At 29.6% G+C, this 17,358-nt stretch overlaps 2 protein-coding genes across 2 annotated transcripts; one reads left to right on the top strand and one right to left on the bottom strand.

The window, feature by feature from the left end:
• Positions 1-1,100: 1,100 nt before the first annotated feature.
• gcl (germ cell-less) lies at positions 1,101-3,830 on the bottom strand. Its single transcript, XM_069123721.1, has 8 exons — positions 3,489-3,830; positions 3,134-3,257; positions 2,954-3,050; positions 2,496-2,865; positions 2,154-2,423; positions 1,665-1,883; positions 1,506-1,596; positions 1,101-1,420 (listed from the first exon to the last, which is right to left on the bottom strand). The coding sequence occupies exons 1-8, from the start codon at positions 3,632-3,634 to the stop codon at positions 1,289-1,291; spliced, it is 1,449 nt and encodes a 482-aa protein (XP_068979822.1). The 5' UTR covers positions 3,635-3,830; the 3' UTR covers positions 1,101-1,288.
• A 548-nt stretch (positions 3,831-4,378) lies between these two features.
• On the top strand, positions 4,379-12,744 carry LOC138185069 (serine-rich adhesin for platelets). The gene is made up of 4 exons (XM_069123694.1): positions 4,379-5,285; positions 5,355-5,804; positions 5,896-12,014; positions 12,383-12,744. The coding sequence occupies exons 3-4, from the start codon at positions 5,898-5,900 to the stop codon at positions 12,614-12,616; spliced, it is 6,351 nt and encodes a 2,116-aa protein (XP_068979795.1). The 5' UTR covers positions 4,379-5,285; positions 5,355-5,804; positions 5,896-5,897; the 3' UTR covers positions 12,617-12,744.
• The last annotated feature ends 4,614 nt before the right edge of the window (positions 12,745-17,358 follow it).

Raw genomic sequence — 17,358 nt, 5'->3', positions numbered from 1 at the left:
AAATGATATTTTCTTTCGTGATGTATCATTGACTTATATGACCTTCGTTTATAATTAATTAATAAGACAAAGAAACTGCCTTATCGCGCAATACGATTTTGTATAAATTGTTGTACATTCATATACTTTCAAAATTTATCGTTGCTATAACAAAGTAATTAACCAGTCACAAAATTATATGTGTGATTCGCTAAAAAAGGTAAGTAATAAATTATAATATTTGATGATGCTATATAGAACACATCATATTTTCCCATATCGAGAAGTTAACCTAAAGCAAATAATGCATATTAAATGTAGAAAAATCTTGAATGCTAAACTAAGTAGTTCTTATGTAATAATCTCTGTAATATATTATAAGGGATAATAATAATAAGTAAAAAGTAAAATTTCGCGCATATTAGATAATAGCACCATACACATATAGATTATTTGCAAAACTGAAGGAACATTATTTACCTATCGTTTAGATCGGAAATGTTCTTAAGACTGCAGTAATAGCTTTCAAATAGTAAAAAATTTTGTATAAAAACTTCTGTTAGTTAGCAATAAAAGCAATATTTTTCATTTGTTTATAGTAATATCCACTTTTACTTTTAAATTGGCATTCATAAGGCACGAAGGTCGATGTTTCGATAACTGTCCGGAAGACACAGAGGTACTCTATCAGCGTGTTTATGAATTAATTTACACAATTACATCTTTATTTTTACTATGAATGTATAAAATTATCAATTGGAAAATTAGCCTATTTTGTTATTAGTGTCATCATGGCATATAAATATATAAATGCGTAAGTGCCAGTGTGAAAGCAAATATCTAATACTGTGGTATTTCATATGACAATTTTCTTTTCAGAAAATTTAACACTTAATTACTTGAAATTAATAAAAATAAAATTCTTATGATTGACATCACCTGAAAATTAGCTACATTTTTTAATAGTCTTAATATTTTTTTATAAGTAATAAGTGCAATTTCACATAAGAAAAGATAAGTATCTGAATTATAATATATCTGGAAAGTACAAAACAGAAGAATGAAACTTTCTTCGTATACATATACTAACATCGTAATTCCATTTAGTCGACTAGAAGCACTTGAATTTATAAAAATTTTAATCAGAAATTAGCATATCCATAATATAAAAGTCACGTGGGTGAGTAACAAAATTTATAGCACTTAATCATACTCAAGTATTATAAATTGGAACAGCCGGTTTGTTATTTGAGGTAAGCGTACGTCGGATTCAGTTCGAATGTTTCGAAAACGTTGAATGTTCAGTATGCTAAGTATTCGACAAGATAATTATATCAGCTGATTTTTCCTTTTCCGTTGATACAAATGGAGTAACTACTTGCATGTTGACTGATATATATAAAGGATAAGTAAGTTGTTTATCCAGAGACATCACTTGTTTCTAAAACGTAAACTCAACGTAAGCTCAAACTTTTTAGCAACTTGAATAGTTTCTTAAGATTAAAAAATTCATAAGTGTTACTTACTTCTTCGTTCTTATGGAGTGACAACCTAAGCATACCCGAACTCTGAATGTGTTTTACTTGACGTTGTTCGTCCAATGAAATTAGACTTACTCTGGAAAGTAAATATTTTTAAAAAATTCTAATCTAAATTTGAAAAGTTATAATTAAAAAAATACTAACTTTAAAATTATTTTGTGCTTGCTATGGTTAGCTTTTATATGATCTGTATCTAATCTATGATTTCTCTTAATCCTCAAAGTAGTACTATCCAAGCACACCACCAAATCTAATCCAAAATGAAACGCTGTCCATCTCCAAATATGCTCGCCAGCTTTTTCAATGCACCTTCCGCAACGGAAACATTCACGAGCAAACTCTTCTTCACTCATTTGTTTTGGTCTAAAATAGTTAAATAGAAAGTTTTTACAGCTGTTTCTACTCGTTAAATATTTCAGTATTATACTATGCAAATAAAATAATTGTCACAGATACCTAAAGTAGAATAAACATGGGAGTAGGTTTTTTAGAGTGAAAGTTCTGCCCACAAAGCTGGTTGTAAAAAAGGAGGGAAGGAAAAAGGAGGCACATATTTGAGACTCTTTACTATGTCCACCTTCCTAAGCATAGATCAAGGATACATTTAGAAAAAGTAAAACTTTTGTAACTTACCCTCGATCTTTATTCGCATCTATTCTTAGTAAATGTAACCATTGTTCTTTATATGCATTATGTAACCACTCATGTGGTATTAAGTTGTCACTATATAAAATCTTTACATCTTGATCGTGCAATAAAAGATATTTCATTCTTAGGGCTTTAAAAGGTGCTGCAAATTCTTTGCCTTCTTCTGTTGTAAGGAATGGTTTTGTCCATTTATGATTTCTAAAATATTCATCAATTTGAAGTGTTTCCTCTTTATTATGTACATGAACAAATAGCCTGAAATATAGTTTATAATTATATAACAGTTCTGTTTAAATGCATTTCTTATCTTAGTGTTTCACTACTCACCATACACGTAACATCATGTATATGCAAAATTCTGTTTGCATAGCAATTAAATCAGGACTAGCAATCAATTCAACCATCAAATCAGGTGTAATTTCTTTTAAAAAAGTAGGATGTAACCATCCATATCCTAAGAGATTTACTTCTAACCACCGTTTTGCTGCAGTTTTTACTACTGGCACACCATAAGATACAGCAGCATTATAATACGGAACAACTGTTTTTATATTCGTTGTCTCTACCATAATATCTGTACATTGGTCAATTAATCCTTGTAATTGAAATAATGTAGAGGTAGCCAAAATTGGTATGACCTCTTTTGGTTCTAAACTGACTTCATCTTGGTAAAAGGAACCAAAGACTGTCAAAAGAGCTGAAAATATATAAAATTAAGAAATACAAATCTTACTTTTAATTATTAGAATAAAAGAAATTTGAATAAAAAATAAAGAATTATTTACAGTCCAATGTAATGTTAGGATCAGCAATTTCTACACTTATAACTGTCTCATTTGCTTCTCTCCAAGATCCTGAAAACATACTTGCAAAATACGGACTCTGTAAAAGCAAGTAATATATAAAATTTTAACATAAAAATTAAATATATGTACTTATACGATACATTAAAATAATGACATTACCTGACTAATATAAACTTTATGCAACCTCCAAGCTTTGCCCAACATGAGCACAGTTATATCACTTCCTTTTTCTTCTTGGAACAAGGTTTTGTAAATGTATTGTGCTGTTGTCAGCAATTTCCTTCTGTAAGAATTAAAAATATTGCGTTGATTACAATATACATATATCAAACCATTTAAATGAAAGACAGCTTAGTAATCAGTTGACAATATAATATTGTTAGATACAATATTAAGAAGCTTCTTTTATCGATGATGCAAATACTGTTTAATAGCATTGACAATCGAATCTTATAATAGCCATGGTTAATTAATCAATATAAAGTTAAGATTATTTACTACAAGATTCTCGTACTTTTTCGGTGTTTGAAGCGTCCGATCGATGTAATCCGATTCAGAATCAAAATCATCTTCCTCGATGCACTTTCGTTTGCGACCACGGTATACGGAGTGCACTGCATTATTTGACATCGATGCAATTTTTCTCACGTAATTTCCCATTTTTCGTTATGTATTTCAATGAGCAAAAGAAATTTCTAGTTCAATCACCGTCAAATTCATCAGAATTCTCAACATTGTTTTTTTTACTGCAGAGAACTGTAGGTCTGCTGCGTGTTCAGTGTTCAGAAGAAAGGTCTGTATAAGTGTCCCTCTTGAAATCTGTAAGCCTGTAACGGCTGTAACCTATCTACTTATGTGCATGTGCACATGGAGATATATGTATATACAACATGTAAACATGTGACGTAACAAAAGATATGAGACATTCTGTCCAACAAGTCGAGTCAAGAGAAGTGGAGGAGTAAATATAACTAATCATGTGACACTTCAACCATTGGCTAGTAGTCGCATCGCTAGTGAATTATGATTATCAAGGTTGACTTCGTAGAAAATACGTAGCAAAGAGGAAATTTCCTCTCCGATTTAAATAAAGCTTCTCAGTAGTGACTTACGCTAAATTTTCCATCTGTGTTGACACAACCGTGTTAATTGGTAACAAATATATTTGTACAATCTAGCAACATATATATCTCAGATTTTTCAATTTTCGGAATAGTATTTTCTACTTTGTAGTATCTCAGAATTTCCTAGATTTAATATAAGCCGATCTCGATACTGGCTAGGGGAAACCGTTCGAAAATTGAGTCATGAAAAATCAATATGGAAGATAACAAAGTTCCTGTGAGATATGAGTTGAGTGTCTCTGTCTGAGCATTCATAGTATGTCACGCACGCAGAATTTGAACCTTTTTATCTTCTATGTTGATTTTTGTGACGCAACTTTTGGACGGTCTTTTCTATGCTTTCGACGAGTGTCAAGACCTGTTTGTATTAATGATCGTGTTTGTGACCACTTCATAATTTTCCTTGACTTGATTTCTATTAGCCAGAATACTACACATGTCCCGAAACTCGAAATTTCCTGTATTACCCACCACACAGAGGGCGTTGATGTCGAATAGTCGAAATAATTTCAACAAAGTACAGAAATAATCCAGTAAATTTTTTATAATTTTTATAATGCTTTATAAGTAGGTATACTTTATCTATGCATAAACAATCCTATCTATGGTTAAATATCACTTTAGGGGACACAAAATTATAGCATGTGGCACCTATTGTTTTCATTAAATACAAATATTTACATGCTATATAATCGTGATATCCCTCACCATAAAAGTTTCAGGGCCTGTATATGCATATGACCGTGGTATAGTTTGTCCAATGAAACGAGTGACACTAGTCAGCAACCAATACTTGCAGCTACAGTAATTAAGTTTTATTTACATTTACTACCTCGTCCCATTGAACAGACTATACATATCATTTTTTTTTAATGCTTATACATCATTTGTATAATAGATGGAATATATGTATGTTTTGCTTAAGTCTGTTCGAATTGAATGTTTCTTTCGCGAGGGGGCTAGTATCTAATAAGCAACAATAAAACACATTATTTACATTATTGGTCACCTTGTTATTAGTGATGTATTAAATGAAAACGCTTGATATGGAATAAAAAATTGCATTACGTAATTAAAAATGTGGGAAAATTTCAAATTCAGGTGTTTGAATATCTCTATGTGAGGCTAATCAAAACACGGATATAAAACTGTTGTTGAAAATGAAATTAATGACAATTTTGGATCAGGTAAGATTCATTTATAACTAACGTTTTATAATTAGTTAAAATCATGTAAAAAGCATTTTTTCGTTGTAGTCAGTTTGAATTCTCTGTATTTTCTGATTGAATTGTTGTGGGCAAACATTTATATTATATAAATTCATGTATCAAATTTTATGCATTTTTATATGCGTTGTGGATGCAAGTGCGGAGTTATATACGTGTATCCGCGCGACCGATTTCCCATTGTCACGCCGACTGCTCAGAGGCCAATTCCTTTCTGAACTAAACTTTCTTTTCTGAAGTTAAAATAAACTGATTTTTATACACAGCATTTTGTCTACTGTGTGCCTGATTCATAGACGAAGGTCAAGAATTTCATTTTTACAAATAAAAAATGTGTATAAAACAAGTTGTTTTAAGAAGATTATTATTATAACCTTGTACGAAAGAAGATACTTCCTATTGTTATAGCAAAAATAATTTATCTATAAATTATGTAGTAAAATATATTAAAAGCAAGGTTTCTATCTTAAGTGTATAAAGGTATGTTAATAATTTTCAATTCGTGTAATATTATAACTTATTTCTTAAGCACTCTAATCAAGTTTTACATTAAATTGGTTATGTTTGACAGCAATGGAAATTTCTAATGAAGAATTGTTTTCATCACATCATTCGGTTGATAATTACTCAGAGCAAGTAATTAACATGTCATTAACATTACCAAAGCCAAAACCTAAAGGTTCTAATGCAAAATACAAAAAAATCCAAGATACTAGTCGTTATATATTCAGGAAAAGATCAAGAAGTAATAGGTTGAAACAATTGTTAAGAAGAGGAGATACATTAGAGGATTTGTGTAAATTATTGTGTAAGCCAGTTATTGTGAATGTTACAAAATTATCAGAATCAGAGATAAAACAATGGTGTAAAAAAGACTTGCATCAATCTCAAGCAAAAAATATATTAACACAGAAAAAGAAATTTAAACGAAGGATACCACGAACAAGATTCAGTAAAAGAAAGAAAAAGTCCAAACAGAAGCATTTATCTTGCTTATGTAATTCTGAAAATGAAGTTAAACCTCAAAATATGTTATTTTCCAAGAAAGCAGAGATTGGAAACAAGAATTTTACAAAAAATTTATTAGAAGATGTTAAACAACCACATATAAAATTACAAAGAATAGATGAAGTAATCAATAAAATAGCACAGTCATTTGCAAGAGTAACTCCGATTAAAGAATGTGAAACAATTATTCAAACAGAATGTGGAACAAATATTCAATCTGAATGTGAAACAAATATTCAAACAAGATGTGAAACAAGTGTTCAAACAAGATGTGAGACAAGTATTCAAACAGAAGAAACTCAAACTGAATTAAGTACATCTGCACCAGAACAACTAAAAGTATCATCTGTAAATATCGATACAGATAAATATCAACGAAATCTTAAAACTGAGACAATAGCAATTAGGTCTCATGCAAATGAGACTCTACAATTGAATAAATGTGCAGATTCAGATTCAGATTCAGATTCAGATTCAGATTCAGATTCAGATTCAGATTCAGATTCTAATGCTAATTCTGATTTTAAATCTAATTCTGATTTTGATTCTAATACTGAAAATTCTAGAAATACTAATGAAAGGAGACATAGAATTATATATAATTCTCATACAGATGATAACAATCATTACAATAAAAGCAATGAAAATAATGCAAGAATAATTTCCAATAAATTAAAGAGGTTAAGGAGAAATTCATCAAAAAAAATAAGCAAAATTAACCTAGTAAATGAAAAATACAATATTATTAAGAAAAGATGTACAGATAAAAATTCATTGTTTCAAGCACCACAAAGACCAAGTATATTAGACCGTATATTAGCGCTATGTGATCCTGATGATGATGATGATGATGATGATGATGATGATGATGTTGATGATTGTGATGATGATAATAATGATGATGATGATGAAAGTACTAAAGAAGATAATACTCCCAGTTGTGTGCCTTCAAAATTAAATCTTGAATGTAATATAGAAAATAGTACTTCTGTAAAAGGAAAGAATGAAGATGCTATGACTATAGAGAAACCAATTGTAGAAAACAAAAAGATTGAAGAACAAATACAAGAATCATTTCCTTCCGATAGAAATTTTATACAAAGATATAAATTGTTTAAAGAATTAAAAGTTTTTTTAATAAAATTGGATGCTCTGAAAGACTCCAATACTACATATTCAGCAAATGAAATTGAGAAAATGACAGAAAGTTTTACGAATTCTTACGTGAATTTAAATTCTTCAAAACTTCAAAATAGTAATGAAAAATCTATAAATAATGCATCATTTACTTCAATCTTTTCAAAAGATTCTAATGTTAACATTGAGAAATCTACAAATGCTACAAAACATGTTTCAAGCTCAAGTATTGATAGCATTCCAAATAAAGATGTTTATACAACTACCAAAAGAACACAAAGCACAATTAAATTATTACCAAATTCTTCAGAAAAATTATCTTCAAATTTAATCAGAAACGCAAAGATACAACAAGAGAGGAGTTCACAAATTCAAAAAGCTTGTCATAATTTAACAAAAATTTTTGAAGACAGTTCTAAAAAAAGGTTTTCACAGAATACTATTAGTAATACAAAGCAGAAATTGATTGTTCCAACTCCTACTATCAAATCTACATTATTATATTCTTCACAAGAATCTACCAATAAAACTTCTGAATTATCAAATGTGGTAGAAAACATTGATAATATAGACAAATCTACTGGTAAAACAATCTCCTTAAAGAAAAAGATACCAAAGATTTCTTCACGTAAGGAGAATTCTATGAAATTGGTTATTGATGCAAGATCTCAAGAACAAGTGGGAGTTGATACATCTGGTGTTACTAATTTCAAATTGCATCTTTCAAAGAAAAATAAAAAACATGAGTCGGAGAAACATACATTTGCACCTAAAACATGTGGAAAAACTATAAATGTTACAACTACTAAAATAGCTACAAAGAAAAGTGCTTCAACTTCTTATTCTTCCATAGTATCTCCTAAAAAACATAAGAGACTTAGAGATAATCTTGGTTATAAATGTATTGTTTGTGATCTTTGTTTTGAAGATTATTCTGATTTACAACAACACCTAATTACACATACACAAAAGCAAAATAATAGTTTAGCAAATTCATTGAGAACTTCCAATATGTCACCTGAAAAATCTCAGGACATGATATCTCAATCCTCAAAAGCAAGGATATCAGAACCATCACAAGTGTCAAGTGAGCACAGGAGTGGAGAACATACAGCATCACAATATGTCATCAAGAAAGATAATGGACAACAAAAGAAAAAAGATGCTATAACAAAAAGCTTACTGAGTAAAGAAAAGAGGAAAAGGAGGATTAAGCATATTAGTAATTCAAATAAGTGTAGTATTTGTTCAAAACCTTTTGAAACAATGGCTGATTTGGCAGCTCATATCTTCTTACATACAGAGAGAGAATTGCAACAAGCATATAAATTCGCAAAACAAAATTTGAATGGAACAGAAAAATATAAACGAGCTAGAACTGAACAAACAGCTAACAGTATTAAAAATGTAAATAGCACTGTAAATACTGCAGATAATATAATTGAAAGGACTCAGAAAGTTAATGATAAGGAAGAAACGTTGAATATACAGAAACCAAATAAATCATTAATTACAGAAGATTTAGAAATTAGAGACACAGAATCTATTATTATGAAAGAAAACTATTCGCAAGATATAGAATTATGTCTGCCAGCAAAATCGAAAAAAGATGGTAATAAAAAATCGTTCACAGTATGCGAATGTCATAATAAACCAGGAACTAATGAAAATTGTTTGCAAATCGAAATAGTTCTTCTTTGTCACACTTGCAGGGTGCTATTTAGAAGTATGAAATGTTTCGAAACCCATTATCGTCTTCCTGAATATGTAAAATGTAATCAAAACCACTTAACTAGTGGTCGTTCTCCAAATTTATTTTGTGCTACCTGTGGTATGATATTTAGTTCAGTTCAAGATGTGCGTCATCATTTAGAAATACATGCTCGTTTTAAAAAAGACTGTACAATGGATTTTCGATGTAACATTTGCAAGGTTATATTCCTGGGAATAGGAAGTCTTTTTTATATTCATTGGTCAAAGCATTCCAGAGATTCTTTTTGGATGGCTAGTGAGAAATCATTTCCACAAGATTCCATAATAAACTCGAAGCTGAGAAAGGCAGAGAATTCTTCTACACAAAATGCAATGACTTTGAGTACGTGTGTAGAAAAATACATTGAAGTAGCAGAACATGTCTGTTATAATTGTAAACTGCCTTTTATTACTCAAGATGATTTAAAGAATCATATTTCAGAATGTAGAAAATTTAAGTCAGTTCAAGATGCATCTTTTGCAGAAAACTCTAATACATATCTCGCAATAAGGATAACTTGTAGTTTATGTGATGATACTTTCATTAACAAAAAAACAGAATTTTATAAACATATAAAAGATAAACATAATTTGAGTACCAAACCTCTATTTATTCGTACATCATTCACGGCTGGAAATATGGTATTTATTTGCAGTGTCTGCACGGCAATGACTAAAAGTTTAGATGACTTTGAGGATCATTGGTTGAAACATAATACAACTCATGTATATTTTACTTGTTCGCATTGTAGTAAAATATATCACAACAGCTTAAATTCCTTGCTAGACCATGCTAAAAGACACGGTATTGATGCTAATGATGTAGTGTCCTGTGTAGTAAATTATGAACAAACAAAATTCAGTTGTAAATTTTGTAATATTGGTTTTGATTCTCCTCAAAGTATGCAAGAGCATGCTATTATTCATAACACAAAGAGCCAACAGATAGGTCCCAAGATTAGTCAAGTTACAAATCAAGACAGCTCTGTAACAGTATCAGAGACAGATCGTGCTTCCAATTTTGCAAAGCTGGTTGAATCGACTATTGAAAAGCGGATGGATGGATCATTACAAATGGAGACTCAAACAATGGAAAAGGCAAGCGAAAATTGTCCAATAGAATCTAGTATAGACAAAAGTAGGGACGAATTAATCAAGATATTAGAAGGAAATGAAGATGATTCTGAACATGAATTAATAATAGACTTGACCAAACAATCAGAAGAATGTAATGAAGGATTAAAAGAAGAAGAAAGTAAGGAAAGACAGACTACATCTAATCTTACATTAGATGAATCTTCTATCAATCAAACTTGTGTCATGTCGGAGAATAATAAAGCTAATGCATTGGTAACAAATGTAAATGTCCAAGTATCTTCACAAAATGTTGCAAAATCTAAAACTCAAAATGTTACAGATTCTCTTTTTACTGCTAAAAACATAAATCCTCAAATATCTAATTCAAACATTAAGTCTACAAATATTTTGCAAACAATATCGGTTTCAAATAATGTTAGTAATCATAATAATCTACTAGATATAGAAAAAAAAACAAGTGACCAATCAATCACAAAAGATATAGAAAGTACACAAAATGTTGAAGTTCATGACAAAGTATCAATTATAAATCAAGAAGAATCAACGATTTTAACAAAAGAAACATCAGAGAAACAAAGTCCACCAAGACCAAAACAAGGGTTCTTAAGAGTGAAAACTCTTGCAGAGCTTACAGGTTCTGCAAATTTATGTGAACTTAGCAATTCTGCCGTTGAAAACACTAATGAATTAGCCAAACACTTCAAAAGTCACCATGCTTCGAACAAAGATAATAACGAACACAAAACTACAGAAAAAGAATTAGTGCCAAAACAATCTGAAATAAACAAATTTATTGCTAATAAAAAATTAAAAATTGCTCCCAAAACAAATTCAAATACATTACTATTATCTTCATCTAATTCAGGCAATATAAAATTAGTGATTCAGAATCCAGTTATGAAATCTAATACTACAGTAATAAATAATCAACAACCACGGCAATTCCAAATAAATACAAATCAAAACGGACACTCATCTTCTCTAGAAAATGTAACATCAGCATATCATAAAAACTTACCAGCTTGCAATTTTGTTCGAACAACCACAGCTATGCCACGTTTTACTATTTTGAAACCTACCAAAGTAATAGCACATACTGCTAATATACCGAATGTACAGAGAACACATGTAGCATCCTGTTCTACCAATGAAAATAAACAAAAGTCTTCTACTGTAAAAAAGAATTCAAGTCATACTATACATAAGTGTGATCATTGTAATTTTGTTTCAAGTAATTCTGCAGAATTCTTAATGCACAATTTACCAGGAAATCATTCAACTTGTAAGAAGCAATATTCGCAAAATGGTACCCAGGCGCAAAAACTTAACAAATTTGATAATTCACAAACAATACCCACAATTAATACTATTCAAAACAATCCAAATCCCAAACGATGTCAACAAACTACTATGAAGCAACCAGGGATTAACTATGCGTCTTCATCTGTCTGTGATCAATATTCTTATCTTGCTGCAGGCACTTCGAATAATAGTAATCAAATGCTTAAACAAAATCAACCAATAATAACTAATCATCCAATAACAGGAAATACCACCCCTATTTATTATACAAAATCAAATCTTAGCAGTGGTGCAATGTCAATAGTGATCAATCAAACTACACCTACTGTTCAGAATATACCCACAATAGGAATCCTGCAACAACCAGCGCAGCAACAAATATATCAACAACAGGTATACAATGAACCAGTGACAATTATAAATACACCATACTTGTATCAACCACAAGTATATTGATAATTATAGTTAATATTTGCAATTAATTCTTTAAATAGGAAATTTGTATAGATTCCGCTCGCTTTGAGATAGTATTTAATGATTTTACCAATATTCTCTAGACACAAAAATATATATAAGAACATAGAAATACATATAATGTACAATTATTTTTATCTCCTATAAAAAAACTTTAATCTAGACCCCAGTGAACCCAATATTATTTGACTTATTATAAGTGGCAGATGTATTTCCTGCTTAAGGAAAAGATCCAAGTTAAATCATTAATACATCACACAATATATCTTCTAATTTTGTTTTTACAGGATTTAGTTCAATTTTCCGAATCGAATGCTGTTTTCCAACTGACAAATCAACCAAGTGTTACAACTTATCAAGTTAGATATGTATGTCCTTATTGTTCAAAAAATTTTGTTTCTGAAGACTATATGCAAATACATATAAATAAGCACCACAATTTTATATGTAATATTTGTAATTTGCGTTTATATAATTTCAACGATTTAAATCTTCATAAAATTCAGCATAGTTTGTTGTAAATTGAAGGAGTTAATATGTCACGCAATATATATTTAATCCTTTATTTGCAGAATTAAGTTGAATCAAATGCTATATATCAACTGGCAAACAATATGACATATTAAATAAAGAACCAAATATTACAAATTTTGAACGATAAATATATCTTGTCGGTGTTCTGCGTTTTCCTAGTTAATAATTCGAGTAACATTTTACACTTCATACTCATCTTAAAATTCACACATTCTTCAAATTAAATTGTGCTTGATTTTATAAAGATTTAAAATTGTATAAACACAAGCGTATATACAACACAAATACGTATATACTTTAATTGTCTCTCACGCTAAAAAATGTACGTCTTTTCATTTTTATAATTATTTATTATTACTTTTTTTTTTAAGTAACATATAATTATTATATTTTTTCATCGAATTCATTGATATTAATATTTTATTATCACGTATTATACTTAAGTATTATATTAATCTCAATTGTATCTTATATTCAAAGTATATAATGTAAGCAAAAAGAGTACATATTGTCTAATGTACGCGAACATACAATAGAACTCTATTTATTAGAATGAAATATTAGTTAGTGTTTCATTAACTAGGATTCTTGCCGATTTAATGTACTTCTTTAATGATGAACATTATCTGCTTCAATGAAACGAACGTTTTCATTTATATTATTGTTTCTAAGTCAGTTATAAATAGAGTTCTACTGTAATTAGACGAGTATTGCCGTTTGACGTGTACGAAGTACAAGATATTTTTATATTCCATTGCAATCATAATTGTTACATGAACGATGTTAATTAATAATAATCAATTTAAACGGATAAACATAATGGATAAAGGAAATTAAATGGATGATCTTCGATTATATACATATATGCATGTCTCCTTTATTCGGCACTTTGAGCTTTTAATTTTTTTACAACAATCATCACGTCAATCTCTGTAATCGGTAGAAATACATTTAATAGAGCAATAGTTACGAGCAACGAGAAAGAAATCATGTTTGAATTTCACCATCCTTGCTTATAACTATTGCACGGGGGGACGAAATGACACTGGCGTGAATTACTATTCCCAAGATTAATTAGAATCTCATATTACGTGTTTTCATGAGTTGCTACCAATAAATCGAAAGATTAATTCACAATACAAAAAATCAGACAAAAATCACGCGATTTCAAGTTGCATTGAAAAAAGAAACAGAGCTTTTCATCGCGTGATTGTCCTCATTTTCGCGTATTAAAAAGCGGAAGTATTCGAATCCTCCGCTTTGCGCGTGGTATGCATTAACGTTTTAAGTTCCTTGTTAATTTTGATTATTGGTATTGAAAAATAAAAATTATACTATAAAATAATTCCGAAACAATTTTTTTTTAATTTAATAGCGGGTTAAGAATGGCGTGCAAAATCCAAAAATGAAAATACACCAGTAATGTATACGACATATTACGATATTCGATGATTACAAATTCGTTAGTTTAGCAATAACAAATATTAATGGCGACAAATATCATTTTCAGATATTTAAACGATTAAACTTGAAGTGTAAACTTCACATGAACTCTATAATTTTATTTGAGCGAATAAACATGACAAAAAATTAGTTTTAAAACATGCAAATGACTGTTAAAACCTCTATATATATATATCGATTGTATATCAAAAATAAATGAATATATTCGAAAGGAGAAAAGTTGAAATTTTGTCTCATATAAAGATATATAGAAATTTATTCTTTTCCATAGAGATGGAATTAAATGTTTAAGTTAAATAACTGTTTAATTATGCCCAATAAGGCTTGGAATCGGGATGATCGTATCGTAATAAACGGTCCTTAAATTAAGGTAAGCCTATATAATCGCTCGTGTATCGATATCACGAGCGTTGTGTGTAATACACCTTCATTTATCCTACAATTTGGCACGTGATTCACGTTTCAACACAAACATCTGTTGTGTCCTCAACTCGAAAGAAATGTTTCTCGTACTCGTTTTACAGTTCAGTACGTGACGATACATGATATAAAGCTAAATGTTAATAGAAAATGTACTTGAACCTTAAACAAGAAAGGAGGAAGGCTACTCACTATGTCTTAACTATGTATTTGAAAATCTTATAAAAGAAAAGAACTTATTATAGCAGATTTGAATTGCAGATTATTAATCTTCAATTGAACTACATGTACGAAAAATTTTTTATAAAAATTTTAATAATGTTACTGATTATAGAACATTTTTAATAATAAGAGCTAATTAAAGAGCATAAATTAATAATAAAAACTAAAGAAAATTTTAATAATATTAAGATTGATAAAATGATCGTTGAAATTTACTAAATATTATTTGATCTAATTTGATATTAATAACTTAAATTAAAGAGATTAATATTTAAACGATGAAACTGGAAAAATAAAGCGAAATCGTAATAATACCCTATGTATCTTGGAAGATCACAAATACATAGCGTGAATAGTGTACTATAAATAATTCTGCCTTAACCATTAAGTTCACTATGAAAGACCGCAGTGGCCTTTCACGAGGCTATCCTCCAGGAATCGATCGTTAACTTTCGAATCCTCTTTCGTACGTTTTAATAATACTGATATAGGTCTTCGACGTTTATCTCGCGCTTGTAAGCTTCTAATCATCGATTTTACAAAAGTATGGAAATTGACGTTCTAAGCGAAGAAAGAAATAATCGACGTAAGGAAAAACAAATAAGGATAAGTAAAAAATACGTTAAAATAAAGAATTATATTAAAATTTTCAATGAAAAGGATGAAGATTTTGGAAAAGAAATTAGGAAATAAAAAGGTATATTATGAAATATTATAGAAATAAATTACATACTAGGAGAATTCAATTGAGATTCTGTTGCAGACTAGTATATAAGTATCAAGAAGAGGAAAGTTATCGTTCGATATCTGTTTAATTTTTGACTTGAAATTTGAAATTTTTTAAAATTTTGGATATGAGAAAATTATATTCAATTCTTATAGTTTTCGATAGTTCAGTTTCAATCGTCTGATCCATTTCTTGCTTATAATATGTAAGTATGTACTACTATTTGGTCTGACCAATAATCTACTTAACTACTTCTTCCATTTACATTTTTCTCTGCATTAGAACCTCAATTAAGACCAATCTGTACGAAATCAGTGAATGAAATTAATCACATAATAAGTATTTCCTTCCTGTAAATAATATAATAATTGATATAAAATAGCAGAATCTGTATAGAAGTTAGTTATGGAACCGCTTTAGTCATCGCTTCGCTCCCCAAGCGATACGATAATTAAACAGGCTTCTACGTCTTACAATTTCTTAAGAAAAATAGCATGATATTACACGGTACCGTGCAAAGGACTGGAAGCGTGTTGGGTGATTGTTTATTCTACGAAAAATTGTTTGTTTGTCGCATATGGTATTGAGCCAACAGAGGTCCTGTATCATTGTAATTCTCACTATCGTTACATTGGTTATAATATAGAGAGAAACCTCCATGTGTATGTATATATATATATAATATATATACATATATAATATATATTATATATATATATATATATATATATATATATATATATATAATATATATTATATATAATTGTACAACTACAGTTTACGGTTTATTAATCCTACAAGACTAGACGTATAATCGGTGGAAAAATATCGTTATTCTTCGTCGTCGGAATATCATAAATTTGCACGTAATACATTGGACGTTCTATATCCAGCAGCTTAACCTTCCCTCGCGAGTACGAAAAAGTAGGTTGAGCAACGGAAACCCTTGACATACCCCTTTCCCCTCTCCCTACCCAATCCCTGACCCGTTTCCGGCTAAGAGAAAAATAACGTTTCCTTTTCTCTTTCTTTTTGAGTAGACGATTAATTCGAAATACAGCTTTTCAGTAATGTGAAGATAAATTAAGGAATTTAAGAATTCGTATGTCTATATAGTGATACAAATATACAGAAATCGCAAAAAATTCTAAAATTTAGTAAAAATTCAGGACAGATTTATACAGATGCAGAACTGTAGAATTGCAGAAAATTTAAGGGTGTACCTATATACATATGTATGTATATTTAGACATTAAAGTAGAAATTTAATTGACATATAATGTTGGAATTTCAAATTAAACTATTTAGATGTTCATGAATTTCCGCGAATCATCATGCGAATTTTGTTTTAATAAATATTATCGTCCTCCAATAATACCATCCAATAGCAATATTATTTGTAACCGCTGCAAATAATAACTTTCCTACCTTTCATTTAATACCGAATAGGAATAAAACATCTAATTGCATTTATTCGACTTCAGTGATTTTTAAAATAACGATATATTCTACTATAAAATTTCATTTGTGATAATGATTTCCTTCGATGATAACTTTTGGCGGTTCAGAAAGAGATGTATATACAGTGGCTACCGAAAGTATTAGTACGCATCCTCATTTCCCAATGCTTTTTTTTTATCAGGTCCTACATTTCATTTTCATAGTATCAAATTTTTATAATCATACGCAAGTACTACTAAATGATACGAAATTTAATATACATGGATCTAATTAATTAGTGCGTAAACGCTATAAGTACAATGGTATACGTATACTTGTTGTAGCCCTTGTATATCGAAACATGAAATTTTTCTTTACGCTGGAAACGAAACCGAAATGGCTTCGAGTAGCGAAGCTCATGCTGCTGCCTCTATTTCTCACAGTTATACTGCTCCT

Source organism: Bombus flavifrons, chromosome 11 (assembly GCF_040668555.2).
Source record: "Bombus flavifrons isolate JBK064 chromosome 11, iyBomFlav1_principal, whole genome shotgun sequence".
NCBI lineage: Eukaryota > Metazoa > Arthropoda > Insecta > Hymenoptera > Apidae > Bombus > Bombus flavifrons.
This window is presented reverse-complemented; position numbering and strand designations above follow the sequence as displayed.

What these genes read in the sequence shown, in the direction of transcription:
- gcl (XM_069123721.1), bottom strand. Translation starts at nt 3,634, where the DNA reads ATGGGAAATTACGTGAGAAAAATTGCATCGATGTCAAATAATGCAGTG. An exon ending in ATAAAGTTTATATTAGTCAG is followed by an intron (nt 3,051 to 3,133) that starts GTAATGTCATTA and finishes TTGCTTTTACAG; the next exon opens with AGTCCGTATTTTGCAAGTAT. An exon ending in TACATGATGTTACGTGTATG is followed by an intron (nt 2,424 to 2,495) that starts GTGAGTAGTGAA and finishes ACTATATTTCAG; the next exon opens with GCTATTTGTTCATGTACATA.
- LOC138185069 (XM_069123694.1), top strand. Translation starts at nt 5,898, where the DNA reads ATGGAAATTTCTAATGAAGAATTGTTTTCATCACATCATTCGGTTGAT. An exon ending in AACAAATATATCAACAACAG is followed by an intron (nt 12,015 to 12,382) that starts GTATACAATGAA and finishes TTGTTTTTACAG; the next exon opens with GATTTAGTTCAATTTTCCGA.